Source organism: Typopeltis vanoorti, chromosome 12 (genome assembly GCF_054136105.1).
Source record: "Typopeltis vanoorti isolate ZY-2024b chromosome 12, IOZ_Tvanoo_1.0, whole genome shotgun sequence".
Lineage (NCBI taxonomy): Eukaryota > Metazoa > Arthropoda > Arachnida > Uropygi > Thelyphonidae > Typopeltis > Typopeltis vanoorti.
This window is the reverse complement of record NC_143560.1, coordinates 113,513,384-113,535,277: the sequence shown is the minus strand read 5'-3', so window position 1 is coordinate 113,535,277 and position 21,894 is coordinate 113,513,384. Positions and strand designations below refer to the sequence as shown.

The window sequence follows — 21,894 nt, the reverse complement described above, 5'->3', positions numbered from 1 at the left end:
TTATCTATCCCCCCCCTCCCACACACACACATATGCTGGCGAAGGATTCTGAGTGTTTCATCCAAATGTCTTCTTATGTGACCCCCCCCCCCCCAAACACACATGAGATATTGGTTAAAATTATTGTCAAAACAATTAAGACCACAAAGTACAGATATGTTAGTCAGCTTTGACATTGTTTCTCTATTTACCAATATTCTGTTATCTAACAGTATTAATTTTCTGTATGATTATTTCCTTCCTGATGTGAAAATATTTTTAATTTGGTATACAATCAAGATATTTCATCTGGAAAAACATGATCTATAGACAGATTGAAGGCACTTTCATGGGTAGCTCTCTGTCTCCACCTTTCGCAAACTATTTTTGAACCATCCGGAAGATACCTTGTTCTCATCTATTCACCCCCAACCCTCTCTTTGGTTTTGTTATGTTGATGATGCTTTTATTATTATTATTATTAAGCGAGACCTCTAGGGAGGCCACATACTACATGCAACAGCTGTCATACTTATTCTTCAGTTCATTCACACTGCTTGCATTCACAACATCCGATGGCATTCCATTCCAATCACACTCCACCCTATGAGAGAAAAATCTAGCCCTCACCCACTTCTTAGTGGCATTCATTCTCAGCTTCTAAGGATGCCCTCTTGTCCTTTCCTCACCCTCCATAAATTGAAAAATTCCATCAATTGAAATCCTGTATGACCCGTTCAGAAGTTTGTAAGTCTCAATCATATCACCCCTCTTTCTCCTGTTTGTTAGTGTCTGCAGTCTACAATTTCTCAACCTGTCTTCATAATCAGTATTACACAATCTGATATCATTTTAACGCCTCTCCTTTGTACTCTCACTGTGTCAGAATCATAACAAAAACCTGTGCACAATAGTCCAAGTGAGATCTTATCAAGGCCTTGTAAAGAGGCAAAATGACATCCTTATCTTTACATGTTAAAGTTCATCTTAACATTGCAATTATCTTTCGAGTTGTATTTGCAATCTTTGCAACGTTGCCCCTGAACTTCAACTTCCTATCTACTAACACTCAGAGATCCCTAGCCTGGTCAGCTTCTTCTGGCATAATCCCACCAATATAATACAACATCGGATATCTAATCACACCAAAGTGCATTACTTTACATTTACTAACATTGAACTGACAACCGTTTTACATGCCTACAGTTCCAGCCTATTCAAATCATTCTACACACACACACATTGCCTATCGCCCACATTCCTGATTACTCTACCAATCTTTGCTTATCATGTCAGATCCTTCACAATATCATTTATTTACCGATTGAATAATTGTGGACCAAAGACTGATCCTTGTGGTATACCACTGGTTACCTTAAATCTTGCAGACTCACATCTCCTATATGTTAGTTAGCTTATCCACATTAATATTTTATAATTGAAACTCATATTCTCCAATTTATGCAACAGCCTACCATAGTGTATTCTGTTAAAAGCCATAACAAATTCCAAATGTATCATGGTGTATCCATTCCCCTTGTCTAGTTCAATGGTAACATTATTATAGAATTACCATATATTCTTTCCATTCCTGTGGAATGAAAAGAATATATGGTAATTCTATAATAATGTTATAGAATATATGGTAATTCTATGAATTATTTCCCTGTTCTGAGACTCATATTAAACAGCCTGGTCAAAAGAATAGCCATTTCAGCTGAACACTCTTTTAGCACATGTGCTGATATCCCATCAGTCCCTACTGCTGCATTCTTATTCAGTTTATGCAATAGCTCTAACACCTCATCCTCATACACTTGGGTTTCTTCATCCAGTGAAGAGGTAGCAGTGAGCTCAATGTCACGTACACGAGGTTGACAGCTTTAACAAAATGGGCATTCATTAGTTGAACAACCTCTTTTGCATTTGTAACCCTCATGCTGTCTGCATTTAGAAGAGTTATTCTTTCATATTCATTCTTTCTTTTACTTGCAACATATCGATAGAATTCTTATGGGTTGTCTTTAGCATGCAGAGCCAATTTCTTTTCATACTCAGACTTTGCTTTCCATACAACAGTTATTACTAATATTCTAGCATGCTGCTTATAATTTTCATAATGGACATCATCCTTATGCACATGGTATTCCTTCCACATCATCCTTTTCTTATGAATCTTTTGCTTAATAAGATTACACATCCATTTGACTCCTACTCTATTTATTCTTTGAACTCTTGGGACACATTCTGGTATCGATGATTTATGTATTGTTTAAATGCTTCCCCAGCCACTGTCAATATTCTTCCCATCCAGCAACCGATCCCTTTTCAATGAACTTGGTATGCTCCTCAGTTGGTCATAATTTCCTGCTTTGTAATTCAGCATGCAACCTTTTTTGAATGGAACATTCAGAAAAGTTCTGTAGGCAGTATTAATTTACTGTATGATGATTTCCCTCCTGATGTGAAGATTTTTTAATTTGTTATACAGTCAAGATATATTTCAGCTGGAAAAACAAGATCTGTAGACAGGTTGAAGGCACTGATGTGGGTAGCTCTCTATCTCCACCTTTCACAAACTATTTTTTTGAACCATCTGGAAGATACCTTGTTCCCATCCATTCACCCCAACTCTCTGTCTGGTTTTGTTATGCTGATGATGTTTTTGCTGTTTGGCCTCATTCTGAAAATGAACTTCCCAGTTTCCTACAGTGGATCAATATCCTTTCCTTCACCCACATATTAAATTCACCATGTTGGTAGTTTACCATTTTTGGACATCCTTCTTACTTGCACAGCCTCCATCACTTTGTCAACCAGTATATATTGAAAACCTACCTTTTTTGGCAGATATATTCATCAAAAGTATACTCATCACACCTCTCAAAAAAATTGGTGTTATCAAGTCATTAATTAATTTAGAACATAATGTGTGCTTCTCTCCCTCAGGCTTATGACAAGAACTTCTCACTATCAAAATTTGAATGGAATTAAATGGTTACAACCCACCTCCAATTCAGCAGATAACTGACTCCTGTGTTCCAATCCCTTAAATTTCTGGTATCTATGAACATGTTGGTAGAATTTCAAAGAAGTATTGCTTTATTCCCACTTATTTTTCTGTCAACAAAATTTCTCATCTGTTACCATCTACAGAAGACAAACTGTCACCTCTATCTTATTTGGGTTTAGCAGATTCCTTGTGAATGTAATTTGACATACTTTGGGCAGACAAGCCATTCTGGAAAAAATAATTAATGAACATCAGTATTACATTGAATATTGAATTATATTATATTGAATAAGCTTATCTTCTCCAGAAGCAGTTTTAATCTCATCTTCCTTATACCCTCTTTTACCTTGCGGTGTCGAGGGTCCATTGATCATCGGACCTCACTCCGTTTACAGGATAAGGTGGTCAGCCTTATGCCCCAGTGTATCCTATGGCCTGTAGTGTTGAGTTCTCAAGGCCAGTTTGCCTGCTTTGCGGGATGAAAAACTCTCGAATAAACTGAGGAAAAAACCCTGGTGTCCACGCCCAACACTGGCTAACTTGGCTATGGCTGAGGAAGATCCTTCAGCTCCTCACGTCACCGACGGGAATCGAACCTAGGACACTCCTTCCCCAGGCATATGGTTGCGAAGTGCATAGCCACTAGACTAATCGCACGGACGCGGGGCATAAGGCTGACCACCTTATCCTGTAAACGGAGTGAGGTCCGATGATCAATGGACCCTCGACACCGCAAGGTAAAAGAGGGTATAAGGAAGAAGATGAGATGAGAAGCAGTTTTAAATATGAACACTTTTTCAAAGAAAGTTGTGAAGCCTTTTTTGCAATTGGCGTAACCTGAATTAGAATGATTGTCTCTCTTCCAAAAGTTTGGGAGATTCTCATTTTATGTAAACATCAAAAATAATTTTAATATTATGTATTAATATTAATTTCCAGTTCATGACAACCATTTTTAATTGGCAAATTGATTGTTCTATGTATCTTGTATTCCTGTTTTTGATTTGCTTTTTTTTTCATCATGCAGATGATGTACTGTTATTTACAACACCAAATACCTGTACTTTTATTAAAGTTAATTATTATGGTTATCATGTAATTTGTTGTTTATAGTTGTGCTACAAGCACCTTTAAAGATTAGACGAGTATATTATGGCTGTTAATTATCTGTGTGTCTTCTCTGCCCAGCTGCTGCCTTTCTTTGTAGGATGAAAAAGCTGAGTTTCTTTTTTAGAGAAGCACTAATAAAAGTTCTTTGAATTGCAGATCATAACAGAAAATTCACACAAAACATGCTGGCTTGGCCTTCCCACCTTCACCCAACAATGAACCTTTCAGTCTGATGTCCATCATTTATAATCTTCCAAAAAAACTGTCACTAAAGGACTATATTTTCATCCTCTTCCCAGATCTTCCTATAACCCTTTTCTCTTTAAGTTTATATTTTATTACTTCTTTTGGTATCCTTACTTCTTCCATTCATTGTACATGTTCTCTCTAATTTTTTTGGTGTTCTTTTATTTTATCATTTATTGAGTGTATTTGTAATTCCTTCCTCATTTTATCATTTTGTATATCCTTTAACTGCTCTTCAGCTGCTTGTATTTGTTTTCATCTTTTTTTCAGGGTATTGCCCTGACTTTTATATAATAATTTTCTGTTCTTGTTTTGCCTTTTATTTGTCTTATAATACCACAGATTGATTGAAAACAGTCATTTATTATCAGCATCAAATGTTATATCATATCCTAAATATTGAAAATATATTACTTTTATTAGAGTTTAGTTTTCAATTATTATTTTAGTTAGTATGGGACATTTACCCAGAATTCCATTTTCCTTTAATGAAATTTGTAAATTGCATTCACTAGTTAGTTTGCTGTAAATAGTAAATGGATCTCTGAATGTTTTCTTCTGATTTTTGTATGATTACTTTGTCACCTGCAGAAAGCAATGCGTTTATTGTTGTATGTTGATTGGTGTTCATTCCTGGATATATTACAGGTTTCTACTTTTTTTATTACATCATATATCTGTCTGTCTATCTATCTATAAATATATATATATCATCATCATCAAATTCCTGCCATGTATACCCTCAAGGGGCGTACAGGATACGATAGTACTACATGAAAAATTTACATCATTACTAACTTTCTATCTACAATTTTTCTCCAAATCAGTCTGTTACTTGTTAAGACTCCAACATTCTCAGATCTTATATTTCTATCGTCTAAGGCACTTTGTACCATATCAATCCATCTATATCTTGGTCTTCCTCTGGGTTATTTTCCTGCCAACCTGGCAGAGAACACTTGTTTTGCTAATCTTTCCTCGCCCATTCTGTTTAAGTGACCATACCAATTGAGATTAGCTCTGCTAACGCATTCCTGGATGCTGACAATGTCAAATTCTTTCCTAATATCCACATTTTTAATATGATATTGCCCATTGATGCCCTCTGTTCACGCCTCTGATCTTTCTCAGGACTCTCATATCTGCAGTCTCTAGTCTTTGGTCAAATGTTTTACTTCTGATCCAGCTCTCAGATCCCCAACTTAAAACTGGTTTGAACACTGTCTTGTATACAGCTAATTTAGTGTTCCGACTAATTTCTCTCTTATTCCGTATGAATTTATTCACTTGACTTCCTGCCATACCAGCCTTGTTGATTCTGTTGTCTATTTCTATATTTAATTTACCATCTTCACTAAAAATCGTGCCTAAGTAGTTGAAATGTTTTACTTGTTCCACAGGTTCTCCATTCACAACTTAGTTGACATTTTCATTGTCTTTGTCTTTTATTGCTGACCTTCATCCCATATCTATTACAACAGTTATTCAATTTAGTCAGAGAATCTTGCAGATTTGTAGCGGATTTATTTAGAAGTATAACATCGTCTGCAGGGGTGCTTAAGGGTCAAAACTGTATAACTGAGAGGAGACTTCCACATAGAATTTAAAGGAATATGGAGAACTGACCAGGGCTTCTGACCTAATGTCTAATCCTTATCTTCTTGTAGTGCACCCTGTTGGGTATCTACCTGGATACTGAACGAATGAGGATGGGCTGGCAATTTGGGATTTACCCGACCAAATTGTATTCTTATTGGCTTAAACAAATTTATAAAATGATGGTACAACATGACAAAATTTCATGCCTGCTGGGGCATTGCCCGGTTAAACAAGGCCCCTGCTGTTTTCACCAGGGAACCAGGGCAAACAGCAAAAAGTCAGCTACTGGAACAAATCTGAAAGCACACCCCAACTCAACATCACCAGAGTTAAAGATCAGTACTATCAGCATAAGAAGCCTGAATGGCCAAGAAATGGAGCTAGCTGAGGAATTAGATAAGTACCAGATCGACATTATGGGGGGTGACTGAAACAAAAAAGACAAAAACCAGTGAGATCTTTCTGAGCAATAAATACAAAATGTTATATTCAGGAAATGACAATCAAAGAAAAGAAGGATTAGCCATGGTATTCAATACAAAATACGAGGCTAATCTTCTTGCATGGCAGGCAGTCTCAAGTAGAGTGATGTGGGCAAATATCAGAATGGGGAATTGGACGATGAGACTTATTTGTGCCTATGGTCCCACAGAAGGTTCTACTAAGGTAGAAGTGGAGGAATTATTTGATGCTTTAGACAAAGCAACTGATACAATTAAAAAGGAAAAGTTGGTCCTTGTTGGGGATCTAAATATCAGAGTAGGAAATGATTGTCACACATACAAAAATATTTTGGGAAAAGTTGAAGAATAGAGCAAAGCTAATAATAATGCCAATTGCTTGTTGGATTTCTGCTCTGGACATGGACTTGTTATTACTAACACCATGTTCCAACATAAAAATGTGCACAAATTCACATGGACAGAAGAGGCAAGAAATAAGAAAAGTTCCATTGACTATGTTATTGTTGATAGTGATCAACAATAACATAGTCAATTTTTCTATCTGGTGCAGGACACCAGAGCATACAGAGGATTTGAAATTGGAAGTGATTACTATTTAGTCTTGAGCAGGATAAAATTGAATTTTATATTGAAAAGAATAACACGTAAGAAATGTGTCGAGCAACTCTCAGATGTGAATTGTAGACTAAAATTCACAAAGATTATTGAAGAAAAAATGAAAGAGTTTCAGAAGAGGAACCAAACCTTGGAGATTTAGTGGCAAGCCTTGAAGAAAACCTTGATTGATTCAGCCAGAGAGGCATGTGGTGAGGTTGTCTGCAAAGATAGAAAAATCAGAACTCCATGGTGGACACAGGAAGGTAAAGAGGCAGTGAAGAAAAAGAAGAAAGCATATCAAAAGTTCCTGCAAATAACTCAGCTTGTGCTCTTAGAGAATACAGAGACAAATGTAAGAAATCGAAACACTGTGTAAAACTAGCTAAACAAAACTCATGGGAGGACTTTGGCAAGAAGATAGAATATAAATATCAAGAAGGTGGTAAGATATTCTGGAGGTTGTTGAAGCTTAGAAATGGAGGAAAGAGTGCTGTAAAAGGAGTCAGAGATGATAGAGGTGACATGAAATCGCGAGAAAAAGATATCCTTGAAGTATGGAGTAATTACTTCGAAAAATTGCTAAATGAAACAAGCATAGCACAGTGGTAAAAAACATTCACCAGGCATACAGTCAGGAATACATATCCATACTTGAAGTAGAAAAAGCCATCAAAGGCTTGAAATGTGGAAAAACAGCAGAAGTAGATGATATTCGATCAGAAATGCTGAAGTATGGTGGTATAAGAGTCTTACAATGGCTACACAGCATAGTTCAGAAAGCCTAGTCAGAGGGACGAATTCCTGATGATTGTAGTAGAGCTCTAATATTACCAATATATAAAAAGGGAAATAAAACTGAATGTGAGAATTACAGAGGTATTTATCTACTGAGTATTCCTGGTAAGGTATATGCAAGTATACTTAAGAAACGGTTGAGAAGAATTGTGGAAGAAAAGCTTGGTTAAAAACAAGCCGGATTCAGGCCAAATAGAGGCTGTCAGGATCAGATCTTCACTTTACGAAATAGTTGAGAAAGCATGGGAATATAACAATGATCTGCATTTAAGGTTTGTCGATTTGGAAAAGGCATATGACAAGGTGCCAAGAGAGAAGCTATTCAGTATATTACAGTTATATGGTGTCAATGGAACATTATATCAATCAATACTTAGTCTTTATTTGAGTTGTAAGTCAGCAGTTAGAATTGAAAGAAGTATACAGGAAGATGGTTTTATGTTAAATCTGGTGTGAGACAAGGATGTACATTATCCCCTCTGTTATTCATTATCTATATGGATCACATTATGAAGGAAAGTGGTATTAAACATGATATCAGAATTGGAGATGTTAATGTCAGTTCTTTACTTTATGCGGACGATGTTATACTTCTAAATAAATCCGCTACAAGTTTGCTAGATTCCCTGACTAAATTGAATAACTGTTGTAATAGATTTGGTATGAAGGTCAGCATTAAAAAGACAGAAGCATTGAAAATGTCAACTGTGTTGTAAATGGTGAACCTGTGGAACAAATAAAACATTTCAGCTATTTAGGCACAATTTTTACTGAAGATGGTAAATAAAATATGGAAATAGATAACAGAATCAATAAAACTGGTATGGTAGGAAGTCAATTGAATAAATTCATATGGAATAAGAGAGATATTAGTCGGAACACTAAGTTAGCTGTATACAAGACAGTGTTCAAACCAGTTTTAACTTATGCATCTGAGAGCTGGGTCAGAAGTAAAACACTTGGCCAATGACTAGATACCGCAGATATGAGAATCCTGAGAAAGATTAGAGTCATGAACAGATGGCATCAATGGCAATATCATATTAAAAACAAGGACATTAGAAAAGAACTTGACATTGTCAGCATCCAGGAATGCAATAGCAGAGCTAATTTCAGGTGGTACATCACTTATACAGAATGGGCAAGGAAAGATTAGCAAAACAAGTGTTCTCTGCCAGGTTTGCAGGAAAACAATCCAGAGGAAGACCAAGATGTATGTGGATTGATACGGTACAATGTGCCTTAGACGATAGAAATATAAGATCTGATAATATTGGAGTCTCGACAAGTAACAGACTGATTTGTAAGAAAATTGTAGATAGGAAGTTGGTAATGATGTAAATTTTTCATGTAGTACTATCATATCCGGTACATCCCTTGAGGGTACATGTCAGGAATTTGATGATGATGATGACATCGAAAGAGCTGACATTAACGTCTCTAATTTTGATATCATGTTTAATACCACTTTCCTTCATAATGTGATCCATATAGATAATGAATAACAGAGGGGATAATGTACATCCTTGTCTCACACCAGATTTAACATTAAACCATCTTCCTGTACTTCCTTCGATTCTAACTGCTGACTTACAACTCAAATAAAGACTAAGTATTGCTTGATATAATGCCCCACTGACACCATATAACTGTAGTGTATTGAATAGCTTCTCTCTTGGCACCTTGTCATATGCCTTTTCCAAATCGACAAAACTTAAATACAGATCTTTGTTATATTCCCATGCTTTCACAACTATTTGTCGTAAAGTGAAGATCTGATCCTGACAGCCTCTATTTGGCCTGAATCCAGCTTGTTCTTCACCAAGCTTTTCTTCCACAATTCTTCTCAACCGTTTCTCAAGTATACTTGCATAGATCTTGCCAGGAACACTCAGTAGGGAAATACCTCTGTAATTCTCACATTCAGTTTTATTTCCCTTTTTATATATGGGTACTTTGAGAGCTCTACTCCAATCATTGGGAATTCGTCCCTCTGTCCAGACATTCTGAACTATGCAGTGCAGCCACTGTAAGACTTTTATACCACCATACTTCAGCATTTCTGGTCGAATATCATCTACTCCTGCTGCCTTTCCACATTTCAAGCCTTTGATGGCTTTTTCTACTTCAAGTATGGCTATGTATTCCCAACTATATATATGTTTATTAAATAAGGTAGTTGAAAGGCTACATTCTCCTACCTTATTATTTTTTGATTATGATATGTGCTCTTAAGAGATATACAGAAAATTACATTAGTACGAGTATTATGTACGTATTCTGGAATTTTATTAAGTTTTTTTTCATGCTAGCTTTGTATCAACAGTTTTCTTCCAAATTATTCTTTATTTCTTCAGGCTTAGAATAATGTAATATTCATAAAAATTTTAATCTAGATTCATTTAAAATTAATCGTTTCTTTTAACGCACTACTAAGTGCATGAATTCTACTCAGATCCTGCTCTTCCTCTATTCTTCCTACCAACCTGGCATGAAACAGTTGTTTTGCTAACTTTTCTGTTCTTCAAGTGACAGTCTTAGATTAGCCTTGCTTACATACTATTGAATGCCCGTGATGTTAAGTTCCTTTCTAATCACTTTATCCCTAATTTTCTTCAGAACTCTGATATCCATTGTGTTTCATCTTCAATCAGCTGTTTTAACTCTAACTCATATTTTAGATTCGCAAGTTAAAATTGGTTTGATCACTGTCTTATATACTGCATGTTTAGTGTTTTCACTAATTCTCTCTTATTTTATGTAAGTTTATTCATCTGGATCCAATCCACACTAGTTTTGCTTATTTTGTTATCCTCATTATCATTTAATTTCTAATATGTATCCTCAAGTACAGGATACTATGATAGTACTGCATGAAGGTTTTACATTATTATTAATTTCCTATTGACATTTTTTCTTCTAATAAAACTTTTCAGATAAAAAGAATAGATATAGTAATCAAGTAATCCTATTATTACCTTGGCCATTCTTGCATCATGTCTTTGGAACTTTTCCCTATTCAATTTCTGAATATGGTTGGTCACTGTAGTACAAAATTGGTGATCTTTTCAATCCAAAAATGCATAACTTTCCAATTTTTTTTTTTTTTTTACATTAAACTAGTATTATCTTTTTTCCATTCCTATCAGCCTCTTTAAATCTTCAAGCACTTTACATAGGTTAACTATTGTTCTATTCAATTTTGCATGATCAGCTAACATTATATACTCATACTGGCCACTGAATTAGAAACTTCATAAAAATCAGTGGTTTCCATACATGCAACTACAGTACCAGTCCTCCTCAATTTCCTGTGCATAATTCGGCGAGATAGGGGTTGTTGTTTGTCCACACAAGCATTCTCAGATGACAGCAATCTTGTTCCTTTCTTAAGGCCACTTAAGAAAGTGGCCCCTTATTCTTATTCTGATCTGATAATGCCTCTTAGACAAGCAAAGAGGGTTATTTTTCCACTGATTAAACACCCAGGATATCTCACCTATCTCACTTTCTCCTCACATGTAACATTGGATGAGTTTAAGACAGTAATTAGGATAGGTGGTCTTTGGTATGCTGATGATACACTTTACCAAACATTCCTTTGTAATGATAAGGAAGAACCAGGACAGATTCTTGACAAAATTAACAAAATCAGTAAGAACAGAGGACTTCATCTCAGTCCTAGCAAGACAAAGATAATGATTCTCAAAGGAAAAACAGATAGGGAAGCTCTTGAGAAACAAGTATACCTTAATGGTGAAAGAATTGAGGAAGTCAGTACGTTCAAGTACCTGGGATCCATTATTGATGTAAGAATAGCTGTTCAGATGTGAGAAGAAGATTAGAAATGGCTAAAACAACAGTCAGAGATTTATCTAAATCTGGAAGGATGGATCTGTCTCCATAGGAACAAAGTTGGGGATTTTGGATGGAGCTGTTTTTCCTACAGCGACTTAAGAATGTTAAACTTGGAACTTAAGAAGTCTGACAGGAAAAGGATAGCTGCTTTTGAGATGTAGTGTTACAGAAGGCCATATGAGTATATCATATACTGAAAGTCTGACAAACAGATGGGTGCTAGAAAGGATTGGTAGAACGTTAAGAGTCCTTAAAGATATTGAAAGAAGAAAGCTGAAATACTTTGGACCCCATTGAAAGGATGGAAGGAGAGCTTCTCAAAACTAGAAAGTAAAGTTCCTGGAAAAACAGGAATGGATAGACTGTCAATGAGATGGATGGATAATGTGTCTGCAGTGATTGATCTTCAGAGAGTTGAAGCCTCTAGAAAAGCATACAACAAGATTACCTGGTGAGGACTGGTGTGGCACGTCACCGAGCATCTGAGTGACCATATGTCATCTGTTAATGTCCACTGAATAGATAGTGGATATCCTACCATTTGAGAAGCTAGTTAGCTCTGCTGTTTTTCAAACTCGTGGCTCCAGCCAGATGGGAACCTACAGTAAGTCCTTTATTGAGCTCCAAAAGATCCTTTGTTTTTCTCATTGTGATTAACACTCTTGACAGTTATTTACCAGCAGCATTCTTGGTCACATGCATCACAACATACGTGTTCTAGGTAATGTGTGTGACCAAGTATTTTGCATATACATTGTGTACATCTGCATTTATTACATATTACATACATCTGCATCAGTTTCTAATTCAGTGGTCAGTATGTGTATTTCCCTTCAAATCATTTCCTATATCATTTATGCACAAAGTAAACAGCAGTTGTCCTAGCACAGGGAGTCCTGTACCATACCACTTGTTATATACCTTCCGAATTCTGTTCCTCCACACTACTCTAATTCACAGCCCATGGCTGTGCCTTCTTTTTGTAGTTAGAGGGCGTTTTGCCATACAAAATAACCAGAACGTAATGCATGTGCAAAGAGTGGCGTGATATCTGGAGGGAATTTGTTCTGTAGGAGAAAGATTGTATCATTGATTGGGACATTGGTAAAGAGGACAGAGATGTCAAAACAGACTAATAAATCAATTTACACATACTGGACAATATATACACATAAACGCCTACCACCACCCAACACAAAAACTAGGTGTCATCGACACTCTAATAAACAGGGCTCAGTCGATCTGTTCCAATGAACAGGCACTGAAAGACGAATTTAAAATTATCAGCAATACTTTCCAAAAAAACGGATACAGCCAAAACATACTAACAAAATTCTCTACAAAACCTCAAAAAAAAACAGGCAAACCAGACTACAGAAAAACTATAACCATTCCCTACATTAAAGGAACATCAGACAAAATAAACAGAGTACTATAAAATACAACCTCAGAGCCACCTTTAAACCTCCTGCTAAATTAAAAAGCTTACTCAACTCATCCAAAGATCCACTCCCTCCACTAGCCCACCCTGGAGCATACTGTATTTATTGTACTTGCAACATACCATATATAGAGAAACAGATGCAAATTCCTATCAGACAAAAAGAACATAAACGACAAATTAAATATAATAATTATGGTGAAGCTGGCCTTTCTGATCATGCCCTGTGAACACCTTACACAGAATTGATTGGAAAAGCACTAGTTGTTTACATCACACCAAAACATGGTATGAACGCAAATTTAAGGAAGCCTGTGAGATTATTACCAACTACCCCAATCTGAACAATAACGATGGTCTAAAAATCCCAAACATATGGAAGGCATATATTCGACCCACAAAACCTTCCTCACTAAGAACAACTATAAACAAAACTGTAGAAAATCCAGTATCTTAAATAACAATTGTAATACTAAAAATTGGACATCATTGTTTCTGAAAGAAAACCATCTGTAAGAAAGAACTTTTAATCCTGTCATCATAACTAGAATTTAGCTTGATGTAATTTATTATTTTTATTTTTTTTAAATTTTATTTTATTATTTTTTTTTGTGCTAGAGGTCATGCCTGTAGAATAACGTGATAAAATCACTGTGTCTCTAGCTTACAGTTAATAATGTAACTCAGCTTGTCTTGTATATTTATGTATGCTCCAGATGATGATCTTGATATGTAGATCGAAACTTCGGGATAATAAAAAAGTTTTTTAACACAGTTGTAAATTCCATAAAATTTTTAAACGAATGCTGATCACTGGGTAACACTAAAAGAAAGGAGTGTAATTTCTTCTTTTTCAGAATTGCATTTACTTCTTGAGTCTACCATAGAGATTTCCTTTCTCATAATGTAAGCATATTGCATCTCTATAGCTGAAAATTACATTTGATAGATGTCCTCAGCAGTTAGTTTAATTTGTTTCATCTTTCAGTTTTACATTTATAATTTTTTAAAAATATTATTTGCAACATGATCCTGATGCAAGGAAAATGGAAAATATGTTGATAAATCACGCTTATACCAATAATTAATAGTGTTTAATTATGAATAAATTTATTCACAACATATATACTAATACTAATCAGTCAATTTAATTAATTTTTGCAACATGTTTTTCTAGGCTTCAGGTTTAGGATTTACTGCAGCCTTAGTATCATCCACTGCTGTCCATCAGTCTTTCTATTTGGATCAGGTTAGTTTTATTGTTCATTTTAAAAATGTTATATTTATAGTGTAATGTATAAATAATTGAATGAGTATCATCAGTTCTTGATATGTATATCTCAAGGATGTAGATGATACTGCACTGGTGTCCAAAACCTAAGGACAAACTACATTTTTTCCTTATATGAAAAAATTTTCATGCCTACAGCCAAATGTGGACAAAAATTTATTGCCACCATGCTAATAAATTATATTACACAAAAAAAAAATGTTTTATAAATTTTGTATAAATGAAATTGCAATATGTTTTTGGCCAGAGTTACAAATTTCCTAAGAATGTCGTTAAGGAATTGATATACGGTGCTTAGAGAAAACTATGTAGAGAGACATTTCAGTATGGAATATGTCCATCCCAAACTATGATGCAGCTCTCACAATGTCATACCATGCTTAGCACTAAGTGATTTTGGAGTTCTTGAGGCAAACTGGCATAATCCTCCTTCAGAGCAATGATAAAGCCTTGTTTAAAAAACTTGTGTCCCACTGAAGAGACCTCAATAAAGGTTCGAAACTAGTCTGGGTAGTGGCCCTTCCTTTAATGCATAACGTTATACATATCCGCAAGGAGATGTGTTTTGCATTATGGGAGATACTGAGATAGGAGTGATGTTAGCTTGGTCCACCTTTGCTACGAGTTGCCCGGTGTTGTACTACCTTACCCCAATCCTGAAGATATTTTCAGGTGCAAACTTCGTTTATTCACACTTGGATAAAGGATTAAACTAAATTTATTATAGTCTAACCAAGTGAAAAATAAACTTTCAACATCTTTCTCTAAAACCAGAGTAATTTAATAAAAAGGTGGCACACCGTTTGGCAATTCCTATAGGTAAAGATGACCTCGCTATTGCTTCTGCCTGGTATCTCCACTTCTGGGCCTGGCTCCCACTGAAGTATGGGTAATTGCCCTTCCCTTAATGCATAACATTATACATATCTGCAAGGAGATGTGTTTTGCATTATGGGAGATGTTTTGCATTATGGGAGATACTGAGATAGGAGTGATGTTAGCTTGGTCCACCTTTGCTGCAAGTTGCCCTGTGTTGTACTACCTTACCCCAGGTCCTGAAGAAATTTTCAGGCGCAAACTTTGTTTGCTCACACTTGGAAAAAGGATTAAACTAAATTTATTAGAAAGCGTTGTTTGTTTTTCAGAGGGGAATTTTGAGTAACAGTGCTTCTCCCTATTGTGTTCCAAACATGTTCTATAGGATTGAGATCTGAGAGGATGGGTGTGCTGGCCACTCAATTCAGTTAATATCTTTGGCCTCAAGAAGTATCTTCATTACTGGTGTACAATGTGGTGTGGCATTGTTATCCATAAAAATGAATTCTTCGTCTACAGCACCACGGAGCAATCGAACATGGAGTTGTAGAACTTTGTTGCAATATTGTTCCTCAGTCATAATCCCTTTTTCCAACACGTATAGATCGCTGCGTCCATTGAGCATAATGCTTCCCCACGTCGTGACCTCAGCACTGCCATATCTATCCTTTTCAAGAATATTCTCGTGATGGTAAGCTGTACCACATTCACGGCAGATCAAATGTCATCTAGAATCAGAGGAAAGACTAAAATGACTCTCATCTGTAAAGAGTACATTAGCCCATTGTGTCTTGTCCAATTTTTATAGATACAACACCACTGGTGATGTGCTCTACAATGAACTGAGGATAAAGGAGTGCAGGCTTCAGACATGACCTGCTATGGTGCATCGATATGTTTTGTTTTTATAACCAAATATCTGTGTTCAGGTTCCATAGTAAAGTGAGGGTAATCTCTTAGCAAATGTCTGGAACACATTCCATTGGTTTGTAATGCTTCCCAACCTGGATACAATGCTATGTGAGATTCCAAACTCTCTGGCAATATCAATAAATCTGCAGCCTTCTTCAAGCTTTCCAATAATTCTTCCCTGTATGAAATCATCTAGATCAGGGGTCGGCAACTGGCAGGCTGCATGTGGCCCATAAAAGGTTGACCATACTTACATAGCATGTGGCCGTATGCTGAATTGTTTAAATAATATATTTTATAATATGAATAATAAATTTAAAATAATTTTATACCCTTACTTCGTGATATCGCCATGCAAATTGGAGCGATTCAACCGCGTGAGTCATCATGAGTGAGGATAACAAAGGTGACTTCATTCGACGAAAACCGAGAATTTGGCACACTTTTGCTGTTTTACATATTCCGCATGTTCATTGTTATGTTGTTTTACACAAAAATGGTATTCGAGCACAATATTTAGTAAAGATGACAAATTAAATATGGAAACAGATAACCAAGTAAGCAAAGCTAATATAATAAACAGTTGAAAAAAGTCTCTGAACAGTTATTTCAAGAATAGACACTACAGATATAAGTTGCATTGTAGGAATGGATGTTTCTGTCTTTAAAAGCCTCTGCTTCTTTTTATAATTTTTTTCTTTTTTTATTGCTGATTTTCTTACCAGATTTGTTACAGTAGTTATCCAGTATAGATAAAGAGCAGTATGAAGATATAGTGAATTTGTTTCAAAGTATAACATCAGTATAAAGTAAAGTGAACAGTTTAATATCTCTAATTTTCATATCATATTTCACTGACACCTTTTTTTCATAATGAGATCCATATAAGTGATGAATAACAGTAGAGATAGTAGTCATCTTTCTCTTACATTACAGCTGATTTTGCATAAAATTATTTTCCTGTACAAAGTTCAGTTCTAACTGCTGACTTACACCTCAAGTATAACTAACTGCTGTTAGTTATACTTGAACTAACTCAAGTTCTAACTGATGATGTACACCTCATGTTGCTCTCTAATGGTTTTACACCACATAATAGCAATATTTTGTGTGAAAACCTTTTTTAGACTTTCACACTTAAATACAGATTTTTTTTTTCGTTACATTTTCATGATTTCTGATGATGTTTATCTTTTCAATAAAAATAGATTTCTGATATGCCTATTTTGTCAGATTATTCTTCTAAAATTGCTCTTTCACAATTTTTCTTATACTTTTCTGAAATATGTTTCTTGCATAAATTTTACATAAAACTTGAGAAATTCTTGTGTAATTCTTACATTAGTTTTATTTCCATTTTTATAGCTTTGTTTTCATTTAATAGGATTTGACCTTCTGTCCATTCTTTCTGAAATATGGAGTGTTGTTATTATCAAATTTATACCTTCATATAAAATCATTTATACATTTTTATTGGATAGTGGGAAGGTAATTGAAGCACATCAAGCAGTTATTACTGAATATTCACTTTGTAAAGATGTGTCATATTAGTGGAAATAATGCAATGGCTGATAACACAGTGATCAGTATGGATATAGAAGCAGATTTATTCTATTAAGAAGTCTCCTAATGAATACAACTGTGGGATAGGATAGAATATTAATGTATATTATGAGAAAGTACAAGAGACACTGTAATGAAGTTACATTATATATATATATATATATATATGATTCACACACTAAAAGCCACATGACCTATAGTGCCGTGTGTGGGCAAGAGGAATAGAAGAAAGGAGGAATCTGTTCACACTTTGAACAGCTGAGGGTTGTAATCTATGGGGAAGACAGAGTGGGGGAGACTGTTCCAAAGGACAGAAGTAGATGAAATGAAAGAGAAGGCAGTAAAGTGGTTCAGTGAGTTTCAAGATGGACTGTAAAAGGATGTTGGTCAGTAGTGGTTCTTCTTGTTTTAATGATTTTGGAGGAGAGTGGAGAATTAATAGTGGCCAATTCATCAGCGCATGTCCATGAAAGTATCTGTAAAAGAGGCACAAGGCAGAAACTGAATATCTGGGAGAGAGGGATTGAAGTGAGTATGTGAAAGAGAGAGGTCATTGAAATACAGTGGCTGTGGAAGGATAACTTTAGTGAGAATTGAATGGTAGAAAGGTTACAAAAACAGGACAAATCATTGAATTACTGAGTATCACTTTGTGAGTAGGTATCTTGAAGGTGGAAATGAGATAATGCATTACAGGAAAGTCCAAGAAAAATGATATGCCACTAACCAGATTGTTTGACTTAAGTCTCAGCTTTGTCACAGTCCCAAGAGAACAGAAGAAAAGCACTGTGGTACTAGTTTGATATTATATCATTGCTGAAATTTTTATAGTATTTCATTTATTTCCTACTATATTTGCTGATGTATTACAAATTCAAGTAGTGCCATAAAATGAGTTCAAAACATATAAGAACACAGAGAAGAAACAAAAACAAAGGCTAATTCATAAATTCATCTGCTGCAACACAGACAATAGATGAATGTAACTGAGCAAGTCAAGGACCCTTTAGCCAGAAGATCAAAAACAGAATATTCCGGATTTGGCAATCTCTGGAATGGTACAATGGATTATGAAGTGTTACCCTTTTTATAGAAGAGGTCATAAAAATCATAGTTTAGACAGTGATTACAATCCAGAATCTGGAAATCTCTGACCACTTTAAGTTTCTATCACTAAAGCTTGACTGTCTGTAGTTTAACTACCCAAGTAATGAAGTCATTTTTAATAATGGTGACTTCAGTGTCTACAACTCTAATTGGATTTCCTCTTCCAATTCTACTGGTCAGGCTGGAAGAGATGTGGAAGTAATTGTTGTAACTAATGATTTAATGCCAATTTGTGTCCATCAAACAGAATAGCACATAACCGATGTTCTTCTGTCCTCAGTATTTTTTCTTAACTAGCTCTTCTTCCAAATATACTGTATAAGTCACTTCTCATAGTAACTGAAACCATAATCTGTTCAAGTTTCCTCTTCAACAGAATGCTTTCATTTATCCATTCTCAATCTCATGTCTTTTGGGTAATAATAGTTCCAAGTGGGTTGATCTCCAAGATTTCTCCTCTTCCTTTCCGTGGTCAGACAATTGCATCCACTTTACTGATCTAAACTGTTTAGATTAGTAAAGAATAATTTCAGTAATTCACTCTCTGAGAGTGAGGTACTGAAATCATTCTGTCTGAAATGAAGGCCTTTATTTTGAAGGCCTTCATTTCAGGCCTACTATTTAAACCATGCTTTAACAATAGGCTTGCAAAAACTGTCATAAAGAAAAATCATACTGCAAGTGTTGTAAGACAAGAAAGAACTTTAATTCCATTATTTGCCAACAGTAAAGCAAGCAACAGATCCAAAAATTCCACTAACAAATCGAAATCATATTTTGAAAGGGCCACATGCAACTTGCCTCCTGTACTAGATGGGAGTTGCTTTTTCAGGTCCCCTTACAAAGGCTACTGAGTGTAATGTCTAATATCTGAAAGTAGAGGTTATGTCCTCTATTAAAAATATCCATGACATATCATTTCCTAACATGTCAGAAACACTGCACCACATGCCTCCTGTTGTTTTCACCCTATAGATATCAGAGGAATCTTAAATAAGCTAGATAACATACTATCCTGTGATCCTGATAGTATCTCCTCAGTTGTACTAAGTTGTGCTCCAGAACTAACACCTAATATATTCAATTTCCTCTGAAGACTAAAAGAGACAGGACTAGACTATCAGTCATATTTTGTTCCAATTTATTCTTTCTTAATTAGATATACACTCACTTTTTTTTGTAATATCTTCTGTTACTGAAGATCTTATTGGTAATAATGATGATGTAATACATCATCATCATCATGCTTATCAAGGATTTAGGCCTAAAGTGGCTTGTTATGGCCCTAGAAGTCAACGTCCTAGGTTTCTTTTTCCTAGTGGTTTGTAATTTAAGGCTTGTTTTGGTAATCTTTCTGTTTTCATTTTTTCAGTGTGTTCCATCCATTTATGTTTATATTTTTTAATTTTTCTATTACTGATTCCTGGTTTAATTCTTTCATAATTTCTTCGAAATAGTTCTTTTGTTTTTCTCATAAACTTAATTTCATCTGTTATTAATGTTTGTTTATCTTTTTGTTTTATTGTCCAGAGCCAATGTAGTGTATATTTTTAGTCATGTTTGTTTTTGAAACAGGTTATGTTTAAATATAGAATTAGTTACATATATTATTTTTAAATATTTCACAATTTTTAGGTTTATATCTTTTTCATTTTCATATGTAATCATACATCCTAAGTGGTTAAATGAATTCATCTGTTCTAAAATCTTTTTAACTATTTTGGTTCTTACTGGGTCTTGTCCTTTTAAAGGCCATCATTTTCGATTTTTCTGTTGATGTTATCATTCCATAATCTTTGGCTATCTCATTTAAATTTAAAATATCTGTCTGTAAGTTATCTTCAAAATTTGTAATTATTATTTGGTCATCTGCAAAAAGGAGAGTGTTCAAGTTCATAGTAGGAGAAAGTTTAATACCTTGATGGAAATTTTTATTCCATTTTATTATTATTTCATTTAAATAAATATTAAAATGAGTTGCTGAAAGAGGACATCCCTGTCGGACTTCTTGGTATGATAGTTCATAATTTAATCTTATTTGTGTTTGATTATTTTCATATATACTTACTGATAGCTTTTAGAGTATTATTTGGTATTTGTCTTTCTTTTAACATGTTAAATAAAATGCTTCTTTTAACTTTGTCAAATGCTTTTTCAAAGTCAATAAATGTAACATATTTCTAAATTGAAATAACTAAAGAAGAATTAGAAATTCTTCTTTAGTTATTACCTTTTAATTTTCATTAAATATTTGCCAGTTATCTTTTTAAAATATTTATCTGTCCACAGTTCTGTATAGAAATTTAGAGATGTAATAAAAAAATTTTGGGATGTAATACAGTCTTGTTAATCATAGGAACAGTCTCTCAAAACTTGATAAAATGATTATCATCAAATCTTTCTGCATTATTAACATCAAATTTATTTAATTCTGCATATATCTCCTGTCATTTAGGATTTAGACTGTTCATTTAATATCTCACTTGTCTCCTCCACAATAGTTATTACTCTATTATTCTTCCCACTGATATTATCTCACATAATAATTCTTTCTTATACTGGCCACATATTGAAAAAAAGTCTTTGGGATTTTTCCAGACCTCATTGGCAATTGCCACTCATACTGAAATTTTGTTCTCCTTGCTAAGTAAAGTACCTTCCTGTCCTGCACTTTTTTTTCGCCTCCTTGTGGTGCACCCTGGATATTGCTAAATGAGCTAGAGCATTGACCTTGGCAGCCAGTCTATCCATGGATCTTCTGGCTACATGCAATAATCAGAAGTGAATGGTTTGAAGAACCAACTGACTAGAAATCTCCGACCCCAACTCCGAATCTGTCATCTTAATATCGAAGGAATTAGCGAATCAAAATGTGAATACCTTTCAAAATTCCTTCTTGACCAAAATATGGACATTGTACTCCTCCAGGAAACACGTGCTGCTACTGAAGAAGACTTGTACAGAAGATGGAGAATATATGGCTACCAGCTTGTAGGAGCAACTTACCACCATGCATACGTCATAGCGACGTATGCCCGCAACAACATTGAACAGATCGAATTTGTTGCTGCATCAAATGATGATGATGTCAGCTTGATCGTGA

General features: G+C 34.9%; 1 protein-coding gene across 1 annotated transcript in view; it reads left to right on the top strand.

The window, feature by feature from the left end:
- The window catches only part of LOC150101143 (ubiquitin carboxyl-terminal hydrolase 24-like), an 824,883-nt gene that overhangs the window by 354,947 nt on the left and 448,042 nt on the right, over positions 1-21,894 (top strand). Inside the window, exon 26 of the mRNA XM_090401261.1 lies at positions 14,280-14,351. Within this exon, the coding sequence (XP_090257387.1) occupies positions 14,280-14,351 (72 nt within the window). The remainder of the gene's footprint in view (positions 1-14,279; positions 14,352-21,894) is intronic.